The sequence below is a fragment of the Anolis sagrei genome, chromosome 5, assembly GCF_037176765.1.
Source record: "Anolis sagrei isolate rAnoSag1 chromosome 5, rAnoSag1.mat, whole genome shotgun sequence".
NCBI lineage: Eukaryota > Metazoa > Chordata > Lepidosauria > Squamata > Dactyloidae > Anolis > Anolis sagrei.
Window position 1 is genome coordinate 172,434,958 of NC_090025.1, and position 24,883 is coordinate 172,459,840.

General features: G+C 42.2%; 1 protein-coding gene across 3 annotated transcripts in view; it reads left to right on the plus strand.

The window, feature by feature from the left end:
* The window catches only part of HIPK2 (homeodomain interacting protein kinase 2), a 212,986-nt gene that overhangs the window by 166,994 nt on the left and 21,109 nt on the right, over window positions 1–24,883 (plus strand). For all 3 annotated transcript variants that reach the window (XM_060776860.2, XM_060776861.2, XM_060776862.2), the window contains exons 9-11: window positions 3,642–3,763; window positions 14,310–14,452; window positions 16,583–16,762. In XM_060776860.2, coding sequence (XP_060632843.2) covers window positions 3,642–3,763; window positions 14,310–14,452; window positions 16,583–16,762 — 445 coding nt within the window. The remainder of the gene's footprint in view (window positions 1–3,641; window positions 3,764–14,309; window positions 14,453–16,582; window positions 16,763–24,883) is intronic.

The following is a 24,883-nucleotide window of genomic DNA, read 5'->3' on the forward strand; positions in this document are numbered from 1 at the left end:
TGGGGTCCTACCCCCCTAAGGCCACACAAAAGTGTCTTGGGGTGCTTTTGCTTGCATGATTAGATTACTGTACAGTGTCGCCACTTCCAGTTTTCAGTGGGATTTCATTCCCTAATCTTGTGAAATTGAGAGATAGGGGAAGTCTGTTTCTTCACTTCCTGCTTTTGCCTTTTCCCAAGAGCTGTGCTTGCTTTTGCACATCTGGGCTCAGCTGCCATCTGAAAACCACTGTCACCTGGCTCCTTCCCTCCCTCCCTCTTTCCCTCTCATTTTTACCCAACGATATTAAAGTTCTTTGCAGATATTGATGTCTCGGTGCACTGCTGTGCAGCAGACGTTTTATCCTTTTTATGTGGGGTTAAAATAACATAAAAGAGCTCGAGGGTGAAATCCTGAAAAGTCCCCTGAGTCTTATTTACAAAAGCTACAAAAGGAATTTGACTATTTTGGGCAAATTTTTATCCTCAATGATTTTGTCAGCTCAAAAGGCACAAAGCGAGCAGGGCAGCCAAAAGGATGACAGACAGCTGGAGTCTTAATTTCTACCCAGGCTTTTAGCAACAGGCATTGCTTCCTAAAAAGACTGGGTGTCTTTCTCAGCTGCTCTCTTACGGCAACCCGTATTGGGAGAATATTGGAATGTATCACGGTCTTAATTTCTTAATTCATTGGCGAGGTTTCGTTTCTACCCCACCCTTTCCCAATGGCTCAGGGGTGGCAACAACTGTTTGAAACAAAACAAAATGGTTTTGAAAATCAGCACATGTCCAAACTATGCTTGTTAATAAAAACAGCATTAAGAAATCAGTTGAGGCTTTAAAATTCAGTATTAGAAATAAGTCAGGGTTGTAAGAAGATGACGATGTTACCCAACTCAGGTATGTTAGAATATGATTTTCATTACTAATGAGAAGGAGATATTTGATTTTTCCTTTCTCATTTGAAGAGATGTCATGTAGCAATTGAAGGAAGCTACTCCAGAGACTAATATAAAAACCAATGAATTTAAGTTACAAGAAAACATCCAACCTAAATGTTAGGAAGACAAAAATTTATTTATTTACTCTGTTTATATCCAGCCTTTCGCTACCCCAAAGGAGACTCAAGGCAGCTTTACAAATGGCAACTATTTGATGCCTTTAGAGAACAAACACTTAAATACATTTAAGTTAAAATTTAAAATTTTAAAAATTAGAGTTAATATGCATGTAAAATCATGTCATCCACAATTGTAATCTGGGGCCGTTCCAAAAATCATTGCACACATTTTGTAGTTATTTTTGCACTGTAGGTAATCTCCAAAGGCTTGACCCCAGAGCCAGGTTTTCACTTTCCTTCTGAAGGCCAGGAGGGAAGGAGCTGCTCTAATATCACTGGGGAGAGAGTTCCATAGCTGAGGGGCCACCACTGAGAAGGCCCTGTCCCTTGTTCCCTCCAGACACGCCTGTGCAGGTGGTGGGACCGAGAGCAGGACCTCTCCCAACGATCGTAGCCTCCTAGGTGGTTCATAGGATGAGATACGTTTGGACAGATAAGCTGAGCCAGAACTGTTTAGGACTTTAGAGGATAAAGCCAGCACTTTAACTGTGCTCAGTAGCAAACTGGCAGCCAGTGGAACTGACACAACAGGGGGGTTGTATGTAATATCTGTTTGCTAGTGGAACAGATGGCCTCAAATGATGATGAACCCTTTTTCTTTAAAGGTCTTTGAACAGATTTTAGATGGGTATTGTGCATGTGTGCTTTAGTTGTATATTTCTGCATAGCAGAGGGTTGGACTGGATGGCCCTTTGGGTGTCTCCCCCCCCCCCCCATTCTGTGATTTGATGGTTCTTTGAAGCTCTCTGCATGATAGAGCATAACTTGGCCATTCTCTCATTCTGAGCTACCTCACAGAGCTGTTGTCAGCTTGAATTGCCTCACAAAGTTGTTGTCAGAAGCAGGGAGATGAACCATTTATGCCACTTTGCGCATATTGAAGGAAAGCTGGGATATAAATATAACAAAGAATGACAATAATAAAATAAACCCAAAGAAATTCTCAAAGAAGCACCCAAAATGTGAACACAAAATGTCACTTTTTGCATATAAATTTTTTCACTTCCTTGAGTCTCCACAGTTTCAAAACAGACTGTCTCTGCTGGAGGATTTTGGCTTAGCTTTAGGGCTTTTGTGCATTACCACCAAGAGGGCCATTACATTTTGAAGTCTCTAAACATAGTAAACAAAGATACAAATAAAATTGAGGTCTCCATTTCAATTAAAATTAACTCATACCTCCTTAATTCCCAGCTGTCCAATGCCAATCCAAATAGGAAGGTGTGTTCCTGCTTGAAAATACCCATGCATTGGCCTCAATAGATTTCAAGGTGGAAGAGGAGATTTTGTTAAAAATACTTCTGTGTTTTTCTTTGCTATTTGGAAGTGACTCAGGTGTGACTTATTGTAATCTGTTGGTTTATAACTCAGAATTCTAATTAAAACAAAACATCTAAACTTTGTCAGAAATACTTCACACAATCTGGAGAAGTTAAAATGTGTTTGTTTGGTGCTAAAATAATGTCAAGGTTCACACCAACCAGGTCCAACCTTGCTCAGAATTGGCTTAAGATACACCTTAAGAAAACATGCAAGTGTCAGTAGATCAATAGGTACAGCTTTGGCGGGAAGGTAATGGCACTCCATGCAGTCATGCCAGCCACATGACCTTGGGGGCATCTATGGACAATGCTGGCTCTTTGGCTTAGAAATGGAGATGAGTACCAACCCCCAGGGTTGGACACAACTAGACTTAATGTCAAGGGGGAAATTTTACCTTTACTTAACACATAGAATAGGATGTATAATCTGTGTTGACATATGATTAAAGCAAAGCTGAGCTATTTGGAAGAATTCAGAGGTGATCAGCAAGGTGAAAAAGGAATGATGTGAAGAGGGCATGGCAGAGACTTAATTTGATATATGTTAACCTTAAGAAACTGGGGTGTTGTCAATTGCACCTGCCACAAACAATGAGGGATGAGTCATGTCTAAATCACAGGTGTTCATTTAATATAATAGGAAGCTTACCCATCTTAAAAGTGTTTGGCTAGTGGGAAGAACTGCCCAGGAAAGCTGTGGGCCCTTCCATACAGCCATATAACCCAGAATATCTAGGCAGAAAATCCCACAAAATCTGCTTTGAACTGGGTTATCTGAGTCCACACTGCCATATATTCCAGTTCAAAGCTGATAATGTGGGATTTTATTAAGCTGTGTGGAAGGGGCCTGTGTCATCTCAACCACTGCACTTTAGTGGAGTTTTGAACTTAGTTTGGGTAGCATGATAAGCAAAAGGTTTCTGTCAAATTGCTCCTGCTTGCAAGATTTATGGACTTATTCCTCTGGTCTGTTGGGGAAAAATGGAAATGAGGTTCTGCCAAGTTCATATGTCACAGTATTCAAGTTCTTTGGTTTGTTTAGTCTTAATGGGAGTGATAAACCAGCATGCACAAGCATGTTGAATTGTAGCTAAGATGACCAAATACATGTTCTGTCTTATATAATGCAAACATTATCACAGTTGTGCTTAGCCTTTATGGTGTCTCTTCCTCAAAAGATTGGTTGGTGAGTTACTCTTTACTTTGTGTTTTTCTTGCCAGGACTGCAAACGTCTCCTTCAAAGCATGCTGGCTATTCTGTCCGGATGGAGAATGCTGTCCCAATAGTCACTCAGGCCCCGGGAGCTCAGCCCCTTCAAATACAGCCAGGACTTCTAGCACAGGTAAATATTTATTATACAAGATCAATTCGGACCAGTTATTGGCTGTAATGTGATGAACTGGATGCAGAATCCAATGTGAGGTTGATCCATACCTGTATATGTTGCTGTGTATTTCGAGGATGAAGTGCTACATGATATTCCTCTCTACTTTACATGATGCTTTACTCATTTGGGAAATGCTGTGCTGGCTAGCAGAACATGTAATCCAGCTCAGTATAAGTGCTGGAAGAAGCAAAGACCACCAGCATTGAAGTGATGCTTCTACACCACTGGACTGGCCATGTTGTCCGAATGCCTGATCACCGTCTCCCAAAACAGTTACTATATTCTGAACTCAAGAATGGGAAAAGTAATGTTGGTGGACGGAAAAAGAGATTTAATGATGGGCTTAAAGCTAAACTTAAAGAATGTGGCATAGACACCAAGAACTGGGAAGCCCAGGCCCTTGAGCGCTCTAAGTGAAGTCCAGCTGTGACCAGCAGTGCTTCAGAATTTGAAGAGGCACAAATGTAGGGCAAAAGGAAGAAACATGTAAAGTGGAAGGCGCATCAAGTCAACCCTGACCAGGGCTGCCTTCCATTTGGAAACCAATGTCCTCACTGCGGGAGAACATGTGGATCAAGAATAGGGCTTCACAACCACCTATGCACCTACTGATAAGACACTTCACTTGGAGGACCATCATCTCAAGCTACGAGGGATTGCCTAAGAATAAGAAAGAAAAGATTGTATATGGAGTCTGCTGTGCTGCTGTAAGGGGCAATAAAGATCTCCAGCCTGCTCCCAGGACTCCTTGTGAGTAGCCAGCAGCCCAGGCCTCCTCCAGTGGGGTCTGACTCACCATCTCACCATCTGAGATGCCTGTCATCGCGTCTTCCATCTCCACTGTCATCGCGTCTTCCATCTCCACTCCTGGAAGGACTAGCATTGACCATCCCACCATCTTAACTTGCTGCCATCTGACTGTCCATCTCCATTTCCAGTTAAGACTGGTGATAGAGTTTTCCCCCCTTGGAGCCTGCACTGGTTGAGGACTGGCGACCACCTACTTCAGCCGGCGGGGTTGTCTGCAGCAGCTAGAGGCCAACTGGTCGGGCTGCAATACCTACGACGACTGGTGGTGCTGTACTATTGGGGCTGTGACAGTGTGCTCCATCTGCAGTTAAGAACTTCTTGTGCAGTCCTCCAGGACCCCCTAATGTGCGGTGGTGGCTGCGGGCTTGCTATCCATCCTGGCTTGGTTGTGGTGTAATTGTGAAGCTGCTTTTCTACTGCTTACTGTTTGTTTGAGACCAGTCGCCAGTTGCCAACTGTCATTATAGACACCCTCGGCTTGCCAAGGGTCAGTTGCCCTTCCATCCACCCAACAAACAGGAATATATTCCAACCTCCAGTAGTACAGCCGTACTCCATCCTGGGCAGTGGCTCTAGGGGGGTTATTGTGTGTTTGGTGCTACTGTTCCACCTATGTGCAGAGAAGACTGTCAACAGCTGCAGATTGACTGAAGGCATCAGTAGAGGAACTATACGGCTCCCTCCTGGAGCCCGAGGTCCTGCTGCGAATATCTCTCAAGCTACTGTGATTTGCACCTGGCACTTTTTCCTATGCCCCTACTTAATGTCAATTACACTGCCAATCTGCCAATTTCTTGCCAATAAGAATTGCACTGTGTAGGAATACCTCTGTAGTCTAATCCCTCATTGCACTGTTATGAAAGATGACTTGTTAGCACTCCAGCACTTTAATTAACGGTGAGATCTCTGTTAGTTACTAATGTCAATGGTGCTATTGTGCGGTCACTTTAATTTTGCATTTGCACTTTACATCGTGTATTATATAATCACTCCCAACAATGGTCGAATGGCCGGGGAAAATTGGAGATGGTTTTATAAGGCGGAGGAATTGAACTACAACAATGGCGGAAATGATGGTTTAACAACCGCCAGGGCTATTGACATATCATATAATAGCGCACTAGTGAACTACCAGGATATGGAGAATGATAGAGGGGGGAGGGAGGGAGGGAGTTCCGGTGCTTGGGGGGCCCCCATCGAGGTGATGATGGGGAGGGGGAGATACGGGAAAGGGAGAGTTAAAAAACCAATTCGGCCAATTCGTGAGCAAACCTTAAGAAAAATTCCAAAATGTCCTCCCGACATGGTAAACTTGGGTTCCAAGGTAGACGGTCCTCCCGGATTAAAGGTGGTGCTGTTGAACGCCAGGTCTGTCAATGGTAAAACATCAACCATTCAGGATTTAATCCTGGATGAAAAGGCAGACCTGGCGTGCATCACGGAGACCTGGTTGGACGAGGCTGGAGGGGTTAATCTCACCCAGCTTTGCCCACCAGGTTATGCCGTGCAACACCAACCGAGATCCGGGGGGCGGGGAGGCGGAGTTGCAATAGTCTATAAAGATTCCATCTCCTTGGTCAGGGGCCCGGCCTTACAGTCGACCTTGTTTGAATGTGTCCACCTGAGGCTAGGAGACCGGGACAGAATAGGGCTGTTGTTGGTGTACCGACCACCCCGCTGCACCACGGCCGCCCTACCTGAGCTTGCAGAGTTGGTCTCGGGCCTGGCATTGGAGTCCCGGCGGCTTGTAGTGCTGGGGGACTTCAATGTCCATGCAGAGACCACTCTTTCAGGAGCGGCTCAGGACTTCATGGCTTCCATGGCAACTATGGGGCTGTCCCAATTAATATCTGGCCCTACCCACTGTGCTGGACACACACTTGACTTGGTCTTCTGTCAGGGCTGGGAAGAAGGTGGCGGTGTGGAGGAGTTATCAATCTCCCCTTTGCCATGGACTGACCACCACCTGATCAAGTTTAGACTTGCTGCAACTTCTAACCTCCGCAGGGGTGGTGGACCCATTAAGATGGTCCGCCCCAGGAGGCTTATGGATCCAGAAGGACTCCTGATGGCTCTTGGGGATGTTTCCGCTGCCTTGGATGGTGATTCTGTCGATGCCCTGGTCGCTCACTGGAATAGGGAGTTGACTAGGGCAATAGACACGATTGCTCCGGAGCGCCCCCTCTTAAGTCGCCGAGCGAAACCGGCCCCTTGGTTCAACGAGGAGCTGGTGGAGCTAAAGCGAACAAAGAGGTGGCTAGAGAGCGTGTGGAGGAAACAGCCCAGCGAGTCAAACCGAACACGCCTACGCCTCTATCTAAGGGCGTATGGCGCGGCAATAGAGGCCGCGAAAAATGCTTTCTACTCGGCCAATATTGCGTCCGCAAGGAACCGTCCGGCAGAGCTGTTCCGAGTAGTCAGAGGGTTGTTGAATCCCACCTTGAGTGGGTCCCCTGACGACTCGACAGTGCGCTGTGAAGCATTTGCTCAGTACTTTGCGGACAAAGTCGCTTTGATCCGCGTGGGCTTTGACACCACATTAAGTGCAGTCTCTGAGGATGTAACTCAAGCATCTGCTTGTCCAGTTTTGTTGGATTCGTTTCGATCTGTTCAACTCGACGAGGTCATCAGGGTTCTGGGAGAGGCGAGGCCCACCACATGCATCCTAGACCCCTGCCCTTCCTGGCTGGTAAAAGAAGCCAGAGGGGGTTTGGCAGAGTGGGTAAAGGTGGTGGTTAATGCCTCCCTTCGGGAAGGCAAGATTCCAGCCAGCTTAAAACAAGCTGTCATCAAACCGCTGTTGAAAAAACCATCACTAGACCCCACTCAATTCGTCAACTTTCGGCCAGTCTCCAATCTCCCCTACTTGGGCAAAGTCCTGGAACGTGTGGTGGCCTCGCAACTCCAGGAATTCCTGGTGGACACGGACTATCTAGATCCGTCACAGTCTGGCTTTAGGCCGGGACATGGTACTGAGACAGCCTTGGTCGCCTTAGTTGATGATCTGCGCCGGGAACTGGACAGGGGGAGTGTGTCCCTGTTAGTTCTGCTGGACCTCTCTTCGGCCTTCGATACCGTCGACCACGGTATCCTTCTGGGACGCCTCGCGGGAATGGGTCTCGGGGGTACTGCCTTGCAGTGGCTCCGGTCCTTTCTCGAGGGTCGCTCCCAGAAGGTGTCACTAGGGGACTCCTGCTCGACTCCTCGGCCATTGTACTGTGGAGTCCCGCAGGGCTCAATACTGTCCCCTATGTTGTTTAACATATACATGAAGCCGTTGGGAGAGATCATCCGGAGTTTTGGGGTGCGATGTCATCTGTACGCAGATGATGTCCAACTCTATCACTCATTTCCACCTGCCACTAAGGAGGCTGTTCAGGTCATGAACCGGTGCTTGGCCGCTGTCACGGACTGGATGAGGGACAACAGATTGAAACTAAATCCAGACAAGACAGAGGTACTCCTGGTCAGTCGTAAGACCGAACAGGGTACGGGGTTACAGCCTGTGTTGGACGGGGTCACACTCCCCCTAAAAGCACAGGTACGCAGTCTGGGAGTTCTCCTGGATTCATCACTGAGCCTGGAACCCCAGGTTTCAGCGGTGGTCAGGGGAGCATTCGCACAATTAAAACTTGTGCGCCAGCTGCGTCCGTACCTTGGGAGGGCTGACTTGGCCACGGTAGTACACGCTTTGGTTACATCCCGCTTAGATTACTGCAACGCTCTCTACGTGGGGTTGCCTCTGAAGACTGCCCGGAAGCTGCAGCAAGTACAACGCGCGGCAGCCAGATTACTAACGGGTGCGGGATACAGGGAGCACACCACTCCGCTGTTACTCGAACTCCACTGGCTGCCGATTAGCTTCCGAGCACAATTCAAAGTGCTGGTGTTAACCTATAAAGCCCTAAACGACTCCGGCCCTGTTTACCTCTCCGAACGAATTCTCCCCTACGAACCATCAAGACCACTAAGATCGTCTGGAGGGGCCCTGCTCTCGGTCCCTCCGCCTGCACAAGCACGGCTGGTGGGGACGAGGGACAGGGCCTTCTCGATGGTGGCCCCTCGACTTTGGAACTCCCTGCCATTAGAGATTAGAACTGCCCCCTCCCTCATGACGTTCAGGAAACTAACAAAGACCTGGTTGTGGAACGCGGCATTTGACAACTGATTTAATTCTTTGCCCACATGAAAGGAGGATGATGAATGTGATTGTGATGGTGTTGGACGATTTGGCTCTTTTAACTAGGATGTTAATATTTTAATGTGTATGGTGCTGATATTTTAATCGTGTAATGAAGTGGCATTGTGTTGTTATTGTATATTTTTTGTATGTTAACACATGTTGTGAACCGGTCCGAATCCCTCTTTGAAGGTGAGAGGGTCGGTATATAAAACCTCGAAATAAATAAATAAATAAATAAATATGGTTTATCTTTCTTGAGGCATTCAGTTATACCCTAATGGGGTATAAATTCCGTAAATAAACAAATAAATAAAGTATGCCTCTGCTTTCTTAGGAATTTCAATCCTCCCGTTAATTGATCCACCTTGTATTTCAGCCTGCAGTGGCTAAGTGTGAATGCAGTCTGCATGTGCCAGAGCATTCCAATGTTCTCAGGCATCAGCAGACTCCCAAATCCTGCCAAAACTTTGCTTTTGCTGGATAACATTCCAGTGCGTGCGAGTTCAGTGGCTTTCCTTTTGCCAGCTGCCAGCCCAGCTTATCTCGGAAAGACAGCGTGGAACAGAACTTGAAGCTTGCGTGATCTTCTTTTCATTAGCTAAGTGCTCCCTCCTATTCCCATCGAGAGGCTTTGTTGAGGAATCGCCTCTTTGGCATGAATAAAGTCCACCTCTCTGAAAGCCTGCCATCTTTTCCCAAATGATGCAGTTTTGGGGTGGTTAGAAGGAAGAAAAAACTATCCTTGTTTAGAAATTAAAAGTGGAAGCTTCCACAAGAAAGGAGAGGAGAAGAGTTTTTTCTTTCTTCCCAAGCGCTGAGAAAGAAAGGTAGATTTGCAAACATAAATATGTAAAATATCTGTAGAGGAGGAGTACAATGTGAGATGAATCAAAGAGCCAGGCCATGAGAATACGTAATCATGTGCAGTTTCAAAACTAAGACCCAAAAACATATTACAGACCTCACAGCTGGCACTAGTACAGTTGGCAATTTCAGCAGACAGACTAAAAACACAGGGCTAAACCAAATGCTTCTAAGTTGAAGCAGTCATGGAGACAGCTCCTGTCACAATTATATCACTTAAACGATGGTTTTTTAAAAAGATGAAGGATGAGCAACTCTAGAGTTGTTGTTTTTTAATGGTCTGTAAGACCATAAGAACTAACATCCTGCATTCGAGACATTTTTGTGAAGAGCTACTTCCCTGTAGCTGTAAATAATAATATTTATATTTATCGTATCAAAAGCGAATTGTATTTAAAAAACACAAAGTTTAAAACTTGGTATTATACTAAATATCCTTTGACCAGTAGCTGGCCACTTGGAGTGACTCTGGTGTTGCTATAAGGAGGTCCTCCATTGTACATGAGGCAGGGCTCAGGTTGCATTGTAATAGGTGGTCTGTGGTTTGCTCTCCTCCACACTCGCATGCATGCCATGGACTCTACTTTGTGGCCCCATTTCTTAAGGTTGGCTCTTCATCTTGTGATGCCAGAGTGCAGTCTGTTCAGCACCTTCCAAGTTGCCCAGTCTTCTTTGTGCCCAGGGGGAAGTCTTTCATTTGGTGTCAGCCATGACTTGAGGTTCTGGGTTTTTGCCTCCCATGAGAGAAGAGACACGAGGAAAGCTTCCGTGCAGGATTGCAACACATCCAGCTATCTCTTGAGCAATGTATTTGTAGACAGCTGATTCTGTCACACCAGAAGCGAATTGCAGCATGCAGCCAACCAAACAACAACAACAACAACAAGCCAGTAAAGGTGGTCACAGTGGTGATCGGCACACTGGGTGCAGTGCCTAAAGACCTTGGCGCTGACAAAATTACCATCTGTCAGCTGCAAAAAGCCATCCTACTTGGATCTGCATGCATTATTTGCCAATACGTCACACAGGCCTGGACACTTAGGAAGTGTCCGATGTGTAATCAAATACAAAAGCCAGCAGAGTGATCTTGTTTGTTGTGTACTCATCTTGTTGTGTATCTAATAATAATAATAATAATAATAATAATAATAATAATAAACATTTTGAATGATGATTAAAATTAACTAGGAGTATTATGGGATCCTGAAGATGTGACATATTTATTATGACATATACTTTAACGGACTAAATCAGAGAGATAGATTTTCCCATTAGAAGAATGCTGTGAAGAGAGAAGTTGTATCTGTTGATTTCTCTTTTGGGGAGCATGGGGTTATTCTATGCAACTTTTAAACACAAACTTCCTCTGGCAGAAGAGAAGAAAATAGCCACCCTGTTTTAGTTTCATGATGCAGTGAAATATTTATATTCAGTGGAGGCTGATGGGTTGAAGTTGGTATATCATCTTCAGAGATGTTGATTGCAGGAAATGTGATATGAAAGTTGGATGAAATCTGCTACGTGCAACTCTTACAGCAGGTGGTAAAACCTTATCCTTCATAGCCAACCTTCAGAGTGTGTTTTCACTCACATGAGACAAGTATATCAGTTTGCTTGTCTACATGGACAAGTGTGAAGAAGCTCTAGTTCTGCTTTTTGCAAACATAGCAATAGCTTCTTTAAAATGTACTGCTTGGTTTGAACTTTTTATGGAGAGTAAAAAGCTTTTGCATAGATGAACTTGAGAGTATGTTTTCTCAATGTGTATATGTTTATGTCTGTATGTGTTTGTGTGTGCAAAAGTGTGTATGTGTTTATTCCCAAAGCTTGGGTTTTGAAATAAAAGTGAAAATCCAGCTCAGCTAGTTTTCAGCAAAGCCATTCCTACCATTGGTTAAACTAAAGTAGCAGATCGTGTATGTAATCAAAAGACACCAAGTCCTTGTTTGTTTAGTTGGTTATTGCTATATTTTTGCATCTAAGTAGGCAATAGAGCAGTATTATTGTTTTTTTCAAAGTACCCTGTAGGGAGTTAGGTACATTTATTTATTTATGATATTTCTATCCCGTCTTTCTCGAACCCCGAAGTGACTCAAGGCGGCTTAGCTGTGCTAGGGATATATGGAGAGATGTTATGCATTGCTGTGCTTCAGACCACAAAAATGCCTGAGGCCAGCACTGTTTCTGAGACAGAAGGCGAGGAAGAAAAACAAAATATGGAGTTTGGGAATATGGAATAAAGTAAAACACTCCCTTAGTAAATTTGTGTAAGCATTCATGGAGACTGTACAGCTTCATCCACAAGCAAGTCCTGCTGACCTTAGAGAAAGCTGACGGAATCAGTCTATAAGATCCTCTAAAAGTCTCACCGAAGGAAGGGCAACCACAGCAGGTTCCCTCCCTAGGATTATTTTGATTATTTTGCACTATGGTTTGTAATTTGCACCTGTTTTTTCATGTTGTACACCGCAATGAGTCGCCCTAGGGCTGAGAATTGCGGTATATAAGCGCAGTAAATAAATAAATAAATAAATAGGACCTTTGAGGGTGCATGGAGTGCCAAAACTGACACCTAAACATTCCTAAAACAAAAGTGTCTAGAAGTGCTGTTCTAATTTTAAAATCTTGCTTTTTAAAAGTTAGTCAATGTGAAGGGACCATTGTCCTTTTCCTTTTGCTTCTTTCTTTTTTATTGTTATTGTTGCTGGGGGGGGGGGGGGGTGACAGTAAATACTGTCCAATGAGCCTTGTTGGGTCAAGAGCTAGAAAAACAGATGTACTTTACCGATGTTTGAAATATAGGATCAGGGGGTTCATAGGTTATTTGAAGACAGAAAGCATCAGTTGTCCTACCATGTACTTTCACCAGGACCAGTGCCCCAGTGATGCCCTAAATTATTCCCAATTTCAAATGTTAATTTTTAAAAGATTTATTATTTTTTGCTGTTAGAACATAGTTTGTTACTCTTCCTCATTTTTTAAAATAATACACTTAGATGTTCCTAAATCTGCCTTGAATAGCTCCAATAGAGTATGAAAAATCATAGTACATAAAAGTAATTATTGTATCAGTTGTTAGGTTTTGGAAAAAAAAGTCATCCCACCCTCTTACTCCACAAAGTGACGTGGTATAGTAATATCATGACTTGTCACTAAGAGTCCTGGTCTTACCAGTTACTATTGTATGCCTAAATTCTAGCACAAATAGTCTGTTCTTCTTTGGATGGAAGAAACAGATTATGCTGGAATGATTACAAAATGAGAGGTTCTTCCATATTGAACTTAGTCATTTTCCAGTGCAGAGTCCTCATAGCCCCAGGTATTAATCTGCCACCCTTGGATTGCAGGAGCAAGAAAATATTTTAACACATGCATTTCTTAAATCTGTACTTGGAAGAGATTAAGTTGCCCTGTCGTGTCACGCAGGGGGAATCCGAATGTGACCTACTTGTAAAATAGTATATGACTCCAAAATTGAGTTATTTGCGCAAGATGACACTTGCACATGTCTTAGGTGACAGCATGTGTTGCATGACGCTAGCACAGTGGTGCGACTGCTCAGCTTGCAGAATATGGACACAAAAGCTTTGGCACTGCCTAGTGTCGGTATAGAAAATAACCAAGAGAAGAGGATTAAAGATATGCCCACAGGTCTGATGAGATCTAATGTGGTCATGTATTTAGATATCCCCACTGATGACATAGGCTGTATACTATTTCACAAAGTCCCACTATTTTTTCTCTCAATTGACTGATAGTTCATGAGTAACTTCACTTCTTATCTACAAGGCTCAGGCTTAAGAGTTGAATCTTATTCATGTTTGTTTAGGGACAAGTCCCATGGAGTCCCATGAAACTTGCAGCTTGTTCTCATGCATGTTTACTTAGGACTTAGCTCATGTCAAACCCAGTAGGACTTGGGGGCTAAATCTCTTTACACTTTTAGTATAAATTTTTAGTATAAATAGTGGCAGTTTGTGTCAGTCCAGGCCTTGAGATTGCAGGCCTGAAATTTGAGGGCTAGTGATGGCAGTAAGGTTACATGAAGCAGGTCTTGGGATACCATTGAGTGTGATAAATTAAGCATCATTCCATTCCATTCATTTTTTTAAAACACCCAACAAAGGAAAATGCACACATACACATACTATTATAAGCATGGGTCTGTAATTTAATGGGACAGTAGATCTGTGGAAGAGAAATCTAAGTACGCTACAGAACTAAAAATTCTAGGATTTCTGAGGATGGAGCCATGGCAGTGAAAGTGGTTATTTATTCATCATGTCGGAAGTGAATCGGTAGGGTACAAGTGGTATCAAAGTGCTCCAATTTTGTTGTGTGAAAGAGACCTTAATTAGGCTTTTCATACAAACATTCTGGTCTTAACAGCTGTCTTTGAAATGTTCTTGGCTTATGCTTAGGATAACTTTCAACCTGGTTGCTTTTGTCTCTAGTTTATAGCACTTTGCTCTTTATTCCTTTGCCCATAACTGAATGAGCCATCGCCATGTCTTTGTATTAATTACTTTGGATCTTTCCGTTAACCCTGCACTGTTTCTAAAGAAGCCAGGCCTGTTACAAGTTGGCAGAGGATTTCCATGATTGTTACACTGAAAACAAATTGTTTTCCGTTCTGATCCACAGCAAGCTTGGCCTAGCGGTGCTCAGCAAATCCTGCTCCCGCCAGCTTGGCAGCAACTGACTGGGGTAGCTGCCCACACCTCGGTCCAGCATGCGGCTGTCATCCCAGAAACCATGGCAGGAACCCAGCCCCTGGCAGATTGGAGGTAAATATGAAAGTTATCTGGTCTCTGAGATACCAACTTGGTGAGAAAACCTCAGTGTCCCAGGACAAGCTTTGGGAACAACCTCCTCGTTCTACCATGTCTCTGTGATTTGATTACATAGCTCTTGGGTTCTGTTTTGTATGTGTTTACCTTGAGTATCTGGAATTTGGAATTATTCTTCATCTGGGTAGTAAGCTGCACCACTAGCTCAGCATATATAGATCGGCTTATGTGAAGGAACTACTTTGTCAAGTAAGAGGGTCCAGGAACCACAACCCAGTTGATAGAGAGACTTCACTGTGTATCCTACAGTTGTTCAGACCTCACTTGTGGGAATTCTTGGCAAAATGCTGTTGTGCCATCAACTTGCCTGGGCAGGATTTGCAAACAAAAAGCCACCCAGTTCTAACTAACATAGATTATGCCAGCATTGAAGTGACATGTCTCATTTATGTTGCCATAACAGTGCTATGAAAGAACTCAATGGGAAGAATCCTACAAAAAGGATTGTAAAAGAAACATTAAAGAAAGCTGTTCTCTTTATTTTTCTTTCTCTTAAGATATAACCAAGATTTCAAAAATGAGCAGAAGTCTGTTTCCTTGTGGGAACAGAAACTGGATGCTTGAGCAATTAAGAAAGGATACTCATGGAGTATCTAATTGGCTGTTCACTACAAATGCCCCAGTGGCGATCAACAAAAAAGTATAGAAGAGACAGATGGGAAAAAAGAAAATATAGCTAAAACTCTGCCCCTGTCCTTACTATAATGATTTTTTTACAGAAAGAAGAGAAAAATATTCTACAATTACAGATCCAACTAATCCAACTGATTACTAATAACCATAACCACAGATTGCTACATTGTTAGATTACTTTTATTGCTCAAACTGTCCATAAATGGTTTCCAAACTGTCAGAAAGTCTTCAACTGGCTTATCATTAAGAACCCGCATTAATTTGGCAATTAAACTTTTAATTAAAGTTGTTGGAGGCATTATAGGAAAGATATTAGCAGAATATCTATGGGGAAAGATATTAATAGAATAATAATATAGTGTGGGCTGAGAAATAATAAATGGTTTAGGGGCCAGCTTCCCACTCAAATCTGCCAGGAACCACACATCTCATCACTGGTGTTACATTTGATGGCACAACAGCAGCATTTAATAAAAACTTGTGCTTTTCCACCTTAAACCAAAGCATAGAGGGGGCATACACAGTTCCAGGACTGCAATTCTGACTCCCCATGCACCTTGTTTTACTTTGTGGCTTTGTTGACAGTTCTCAATAACAGAAAAAGAGGCATCTTTGGGGTGTACTGACCACTGACTGCCCATTTAATACAATGCAATTATAAGTAATTGTGGGGGGAAAAATTTTAATGTCACTTCCAGCTAGAGAACAACAGCTCAGAAGCACTTAAGTGAGCTGACATAATTCAAGCAAATGAATACCAAACTGATTAGTATCATAAAACTATTTACAGCACTGCATGGGCCTGTGATGAATGTATAAATATATGTTTGGTGTCCTAACCTGACATACAGAAAGCCAACAGTTGCATATGTGGCACTAATTGCACAGTACCCGTTTGCCATAAACTACGGACATCATTTATAAATACACCTTTATCCACCACAACATTGAAAGGCAATGCTCCAACTCTCATAAGTGTCTGTTTCCATGAACCAGTTGTTATGGATGCTCAAAGTTGATATCTGAAACATCTGGCAAACCAGAGATTGAGAACCACGGTGCAAGGCTTTGAGTGCCAACAACATCTTGCTATTGCTTCTGACCTCCCTGAGAAGCCTGCTTCAGTACAAGTCATTTTTCCAGTATGTAATTCTTACGTCTGTCTCCAAGCACCTTCTAACTCACTGAAGGAAAACACTGGGGGGAGTTGGGGGGATGGAAGGAAGAAACTCTCAACTATAAAGCCAATAATGTTTGTTTGTTTATATCCTGCCTTTCTTTCTGTGGACAAACCAAGTGACTTAACAAAAATACAAAACAAGGTTCAGCTAAAATGTACACATACCATCTTCTAGGCACAGGGCATTGTTTGTCATTGGTGTATATCTGTATATAAATATAAACACAGCCTTTCCTTTTTTTCTCTTTTTCCAGAAATACACATGCTCATGGCAGCCATTATAATCCCATCATGCAACAGCCTGCACTTTTAGCAAGTCACGTCACCCTTCCGGCAGCTCAGCCCTTAAATGTCGGTGTAGCTCACGTTATGAGGCAACAGCCTACCAGCACCACCTCTTCGAGGAAGAGCAAACAGCACCAGTCCTCAGCAAGGTATGCACTGAAGGCAGGGGAGGAAGGAGGCAATACAGGTATCTGTAATTCTCCACAGTGCCCTTTGCGGTAAGGGATATGAAAGAGGCAAGAAAGGTATCTGTCATTGTCCACAGTTCCTTTTCAGTAAAGGATGCGAATGACTCCACTGAATTCTTTGGTTTCCTTTTACTACAAGCAGAGGTGGGACATCCCAGGATATAGAATTGCAGCTACAGTCAGCCCATCACATCTGTTGGTTAAGGACTCAGAATTCCCACAAAAGTAGGAAAACCTGAAATTTATGTAAGCCGCCTTGAGTCTCCTGTCAGGAGTCAATTTCTGATGGCATGAAGACATCACAAATTCCCTCCGTGACATCCTGACTGAATCAAGTTTCTCTTTGACATTCTGAAGACAGCAGAGGGTGTTGGAAACCATGTTATGGAACTTGTGAAGCAACAAGTTCTAATAAGGAAACTGAGAAGAGGGGGAGATGGGCAGGAAAGGTGTATAAAAGGAAGTGGTGGTGGGGAAAAGTCAGAAGTGTCTGTCTTTGCTGCGGAGATATAAGCGGTATATCCATTTCAAAGCAAGCCTGTTTGTGAGTGGTTATTTACTATTGCTATTTAGATCCTACAGTCTGACACCCCCTTGGGGTACAGAAAGGTGGGGTATAAATAGGGTTAATAAATAATAAATATATATATATATATTTAAAAAACTCACTTTTTTAACTTGAGAGGAAACCTTGTTAGGAATCTCTAGGTCTTCTGCTGCAACTCTATGATCATCTTCTGTTTTTAGCTGACCTTAGACTCATGTTCACCCTAAAGCAAACCTAACATTGAATTTCCTTGGCAAAATTTGTTCCGAGGAGTTTGCCATTACCTTTGTCTTAAGGCTGAGAGAGTGCGATGTGTTGCAGATCACCCAGGAGGTTTTCATGGTCTCCCGGTTCAACACTCAAACCACTATTCTGTACTTGATTGCGATTAGAATAGAATATCATTATTTTATAGCTCAGGCTTTATTGCACTGTTAATGCAAGCACATTGCTGCAACTTGGCTCCAAAAGTCCATATTGCTCCAACCTTATTTATTTACCCTTTTTATACGCCACCTTTCTCAACCCCATAGGGGACTCAAGGCAGCTTACATATATAGGCAACAATTCAATGCCGTGTGTGTGTGTGTATGTATACACAAATATATTAAAACAATAATTGAAAACCAGCATACCAAACTTTAAAATACTTTTTAAAATGATGTTATCCAGCATCATAGTCCATGACCATTTCAAATAATCATTGCATCTTGTTCCTCCTCCTCCTCATATTGTTAAAATAAAGAGCCCCTTTTTTAACAGTGCAATCGGTTAAACCCTTGTTCCAGCAGGAGTGACGACCGACAAGTCAGAGGTTCGAATCTGAGGAGAGCGTGGATGAGCTCCCTCTGTCAGCTCCAGTTCCCCATGCGGGGACATGAGAGAAGCCTTCCACAAGGATGGTAAAACATCAAAACATGTGGGCATCCCCTGGGCAACATCCTTGCAGACAGCCAATTCTCTCACCCGTGACATGGAAAAAAATTGTTAAAATATTTCAAGCTAGACAGAGGATGAGGAGGAAAAAGGGGGGCCATGCAAGCATTAAAAACTTTGTAAAAAGAAGTTTCTCTGTCCTAGGCTTTGTTAAAGATGTTTCCAGATGAGTCAGTCCAAAGTTGCATTCACACTTCAACTTCTAAGTGCTTGTCTAAAATTATAATGGGTGAAGAAGTCTTCTTTACACATTATATTTTTAGATGCAGAATGCAAAGTGTGAATATAGCAATTTTATCAAGGAGCCATGACTGACTCATTGGCAGACCTGTGTTTTCCTACGTAATGTGTGCAACAGCTTTCAAGATGAGTCATAGGAATATGGGAAAATGCCTTACACCAAATAAGTCCATTGAACTAAGAGCTCAGTATTGTCACCTCCGATAAGCAGCCTTTATCCAGGATTTCAGAAAACCACCTTTCCCAGCAAGGCATATTAAGGGTGAATCATTAAAGATAATTTACTTGGTGAAAAGCCATAAAATTAATTAGTTATGTGAATAGTTATTAATGCATTGCAGATGTGTTTGTTTGAAATGTAAAAATCCATTTGGAGGACTTAAAAATACCCCAAAAGTTACTAAAAATAGCTCCTCAAATCACTCACAAAGGAATAAATTAAATTAACAGAAAGTGGTGATTAACGGATACTTGTTTACCAGTCGTGTTTGAAAATTAAAGTAATAAATATGAATCATAAATTGGGGGCGGGGGATGAATGAAATTTCCACAAATGTTGTCCAAACTCTGCCTGGTGATGCCAAGGATAAAACCCAGGCCTTTCTGCAAGCAAAGCATTTAATCTGTTGTAGAAAAGTCCAAGTAAAAAAATACACAGCGAGGGATAATCAGGAAGCAGTCATGCTAGATTTGGTGCAAGTCTATGTCATTTCTAAAGTTGCTGCCATCAGGGAATGAGCTCCCGCAGCCACAGTTTCTCCTGTTAATTTGATGTCTTGTTTTGAGTGATTCGCACATCACAGCTACCTTGCTTCTGAATTATGATTATTCTGTCTGCCAAATCAGCCCTGGGAAACAAGAGAGACTTTTCAGCATGCTTAAAGGAACCCCAGAGGTTTCAGAAATAAGTAAAAAATAACTTTAGAGGGAAGAATCTGGCATCAATAGTCCCCCCAATGCAACACAAGGACTGAGCAGGCTTAAAATGCGGCAAATTGGGAAAGATTACCTAAAAGAAGACATGGATAGTTCAGACACTGGACAGCTGCAATTCACACAGCAACATATATATTTTTGGAGAACTCCCTTTGTTCCTGTTTAAATTTTGGATCCCACTGCTACAACACTTCGGTGACAGGCAGAGTTTGAATCATGTATCAGTATATATTTTTTGTTCTTTGGCCCACAATTTCTCTTGACTATTAAGATATGACTGTACTCCTTACGCATTGTAAAAGGTTCCGGTCTGTTTCCCAAGAGAAGGTTTGAAAGCTTCTCCAGCAGAAGATTTGGACTTGTTTAAATCCACTAAAGTGATGTCTTGGCAAAATTTGGGCTACTGAGCTGCTTAAAAGGCCTATTGTTTCTGCTTCGCTGAATATGTGTACATAGCAGATCAAGTTAAATACAGATAATGTGATGGCAGAGGATAGCTTTTGCCTTATGTTTGAGATGATGATCATATCATTCAGACACGGCAGAAGCATGAACGGATTATGCTGGGTTATTGCAAATTAATGTCACTTGGAAGCTGCCGTTGCCTTGCAAAGATACGCAAATCTCAAAGTATAGTCTGCTCAAACGCTCTAATTCTTGGTTTTTGTTATGCTTGAAACTAGAGAACTAGAAATGAAGGAAGACTATACCGTGCAGCTATATTGTAGAATTAATGCAGCTTGACACCACTTTAAGTGCCATAACTCCATTCTATGGAATCTTGAGATTTTAGTTTTGTAAGGTTTTTAGACTTCTCTGCTAAAGAGTGCTGAAGCCTTGCCAAACTACAACTCTCATGTTTCCATAGCATCGAGCTATGGTAACTAAAGTGTTGTCAAACTGAAATAATTCTGTAGTGTAGATGTCCCCTTGGTTCAATTTTTTAAATTGAGTGATTAGTTTGATCTTTAATGCTCTTAATTGTATCTGGCCTAATGTTATGTGGACAATTAGCCTTGGGCTTCTATACTCGTCCTTGCAAGGAATATACCCCTTGTGAATAAGACTTTTGAAGCTGAATTTGTCGTGATGTCCAAACTTGTATCAACCATAGTTTATCTGTTGCACTCCAGGCCTGGAAACACCAGTGACACCACACCACAGCAGAGTCCAGGAATATATAAGCAAACCATTTATTGTAAAAACACATAAAAAGCATATAAAAATCAGGAATAAAAAAGTAAAACATATAATCACAAAAAGGTTTTGCAACAGGTGATGATCAGACAATAATCCAAATGTGTCATAATGTTCCAGAGGTGATAAAGTCCAGGAACAGCCAGTTGTCACAGCCACAGCATAAGTACACACTCCAGAAGGTATAAATAGTAAAACTTGAACAGGAGTACATGTACAGGAACATAGAGAACTTCCAGGATATATTACATCCAAAATCAAAGCTTGACATGAACCAGGAACAAGAAAATTCAGGCTTAGCTTCTCACTGTAATGCAGTGTTGCCTGAACTGACCTTAAGGTAAACAACTTGTTGTCTAACAGACACCCATGAAATCATTCCATTTCCCGTGAATTTCCTTTACAACTTTTGAGGTGTTCAGCTAATTTGTCAGGAATAGCCAAGAAGAAGGGGAAGACCGGAGGCAGACATAGAGGCCTAGCAGGCTGGAGGTCTCCCACCTCTGCATTAAAACATAATTAATATGCACAAACAGAGCCTGTATCTTATTCTACAGTGGCATGTACCATATCATTAAATAAATTGTATATTTTTCTTCTGCAATGTTTATCATATTCTGCTTTGAAGACTGCATGGAAAAGCAGATTATGAAAATGTTGACTTAAATTTGCAAATTAAGTGATGCTTCCAACAGGCAGTCATTGATCCAAGAATAGATTACTTTTATTAAAAAATATGGGTGTTTCTACTCACCACACTGGTGAAGTTATAAAAAGAGAGATCATTAGATAATCAACCAAATCCTTTTTCTGGCAATCTGCATTGCTAAGCACAAGCCAGGCTCTGGCCTATGACACAGTAGAGGCTATTTCGTTAGTTTCTGGATGTATATGAACCCCCTCCCTGGTAGGTTTTGAAGTGCATTGTCTCGACAGATGTTTGAAACATTTGCATTACTACACTGCCTTACTTTTGTCAGCAAAATTTAAATGACCTCTCTGTCAAAACCTGGCTTTTAATGAGCACTAAATTCCCATTAATAGTAGGGAATGGATATCTAGCTTGTAAAATGGAGAAGTATGTATATCTGACCTGCTTTGAATGAGTTCAAAGAACCAAAAGTGCAACTGCTGAGGGAAGGTGGGTACAATTACCCAACAAATATGACATTTTCCTTCAGTCATCAGATTTATAGCACTTAAGTAACATAAACTGTAAGCTGAGCATTTGAAAAGAAATGTTAGGCATCCAAAGAAGAAATAATAATAACAATAACAACAACAACTACTACTTTATTTTTGTATCCTGCCTCCATCTCCAAAAAGAGACTGAGGGCAGTTCACATGGAAACAACATAGTTAAAATATAACACACCAAAATTCATAAAACAACATCATAAAACAATATAAAACAGACAACATAACACAGTATAAAAGCAACCATTGAGCAAGCAAAGAATGGCCTGAAATAGTAAACAATCTCTGGGCTCGGGCGTGCAGGCTGGTCAAATCAGTTATGAGGACAGGGCTTCCAGATAAAGTGCAAAAGCCAGGTGACAAAATTAGGAATAGAGGGCAATATGGAATAGAGCACTATATCACTGGTTAGGGAACAGTAGTAAGGTGCAAGGGCTAGATTTTGGGTCATGGCTTAGGGCCAAAATTTTCTGGGGAACCATCTAATCAAAAGCACAGTGGAGCAGGCACAATTACAAAGGAAATTAAAATGCAGAAAATTTAAGAGTTTTTGGAATCAATGGTTTTCAATATCTACCTCTCTGGAATGCTAGAAATTTAGGGATTTAAGGATAATTTCATTATTGGGGGGGAGGGGGGCAGAGTGTTTATTGGAGAACTATGCCATCATTAACATATCACGTACCCCTGTGGAAATCTTAGAGTGAATTTACAACCACTCCCACTCTAGTTTAAATCCTTAGGCTGTCCTTATTTCCTTTACTTTGTTGAAATTCCAAGAATATTTTGCCTATGTGAAAAAGTAGTGCAGAAGTCCTGGCCAGCTAATAAAAGAGGAAATGGATAATCATAGCACATTGGACCAGGCACTTTTAGGACATATGGTTCCTTTGGATCGGCTTCTGGTTGGCGTTATTACATACACATGTCTGGTGTGCTTCTTTCGAGTGAAGAATATTCCATATCTCTCATTGGTATTCAGCAGGCATCATGACTGCTACTGTGCAGCCATTTGTTATGCAAAGGACTCGGTGCAGTGTGAGTTGTCCATAATTCCCTCCCTTTGATACATCCCAGCTAGTCCTTTGTTAGCTTTTAGACCAAACTGAAGATTGAGACAAAGCCCAGTTAAAGAATGCTTTTGCTGGAGCCAAAACTTTACTTGCGTTTGTTTTGCTCTTCTGTTTTCATGCTTTATCGCATCCTGGAAAGATTCAAAGATCTCAAGTGTGAGGCAGACTGGTTTCTGGGAATATGTGAGAAGTTCTTTGGGAAGAGTTTAGTTGCTTCCCAGAGCCCTTCCATACAACCATATAACCCAGAATATCAAGGCAGATATCCCACAATATTTACTTTGAACTGGATTATCTGAGTCCAGACTGCCATTTAATGCGGTTCAATGTGGATTTTATACAGCTGTGTGGAAGGGGCATCAGATCCCTTTCAACCCTCAAATGTCAAAGGTACTGAAAATATGGTGCTTCTCTGATCTCTGTAATGATTCAGACCCACCTCTAGCTTTCATGGGATCAAATCATGATAGCAGCAGGTGATGCAGAGCAGCCATATATTTCACTCTGTTTTAAGTTAATGTGTGCTGTTTTCACTTTCTGTAGTGTCCCAGAGTAATAACGCTTCAAGAGCATAAGGCAAATTAAAAGGGCATTTCACAGTCCCAGTTGTCCAAGTTGGAGAGAGGTTATGGCAGTCATCAACATATCAATACCCTATCAGGCCAGAGGATCTAAAATGTGGCAATATTATCTCAATATCTTCTTAAGAGGCAAAAGAAAAAGCAAACATTTGAGTGGGAGGGTGTGTGGTGGGGAGTGAAGACTCACTAAAGGAGTCATTATGACCCCCCTAAACCCCAACAGATGGGCAACTATTGAGATTTGAACAAACAAGTAAATTGTTTGGAACAGCTGGCCAAATAACTACCTGTTTCTCCTCTTTCTGTGTGCATTTGGACTGGAATTTTCCAACAATATTATTTTAATTCAGCGGCAAAGTACCATAATTTACTAGGAAGTGATGAATGCCTCATGGCAACAAGAAAGCTTTCCATCATGCTTTGAAGAGGTTGTGGTGAAGCTATTACTAGAAGAAGAAAAACACTCCCCTGAACCTCACCATGCTAGAGAAGTAGCTTATTGTAACACACTCTATGTGAAGCTGCTTTTGGAAATGGTTCAGAAACTTCAGCAAGTCTGAAACTCTGCTGCTAGAATGCTGACAAAGAGCATCTAACTCCTTCGTTGAAACAACTCCTCTGGCTCCTGGTTTGTTTCCATGCACAATTCGAAGGGCTGATCATTACCTACAAAGGATATTATTCACGATACTTATTACACCCAGACTATTTGAAAGACTCCTTTTACAAGCTTGCCAGAACCTTAAGATCCTCAGGGGAAGGCTTTCCCTTGGTCCTTTTGATGAGGTTCATCTGATGAAAACACAGAAGAGACCTTCTTAGGGTGCATCTACACTGTAGAATTAATGCAGTTTGATACCATTTTAACTGTCATGATTCAGTGGTATAGAAATAAATAAATGCATAAGCCATTTGTAACATCCAAACTAGAGAGCCAGTGTGACATAGTGATTAAAGCAGATATGGGCAAACTTCGGCCCTCCAGGTGTTTTGGACTTCAGGTCCCACAATTCTTCATGGTCCAAAACACTAACCCAGGCCTGGTTAGTGCTGCCCATGCCTGGGTTAGTGCTTTGGACCATGACTGTGGGGACCAAAGTTAGAATCCCTGCTTGGCCACAGAAACCCTCTGGGTGACTTGAACAAGTCACAAACTTTAGAGTATCAGTAAGTTGGAAGCAATGTGAAGGTGCACAACAACAGCATCCAAACTTGAAGCTCAGTGTAGTTTACAATGCAATCTCTACAGAAGTGAATTTCTGCTAGTATAAATATTGAAGTCAACTGTAGCTGATTGAAAGTTTAGTTTCTTCCTTAAAGGCAATAAAGCTGAAATCGTGTGCTTGGTAGTAACTGGTCTTCCTTCTGAGTCCCA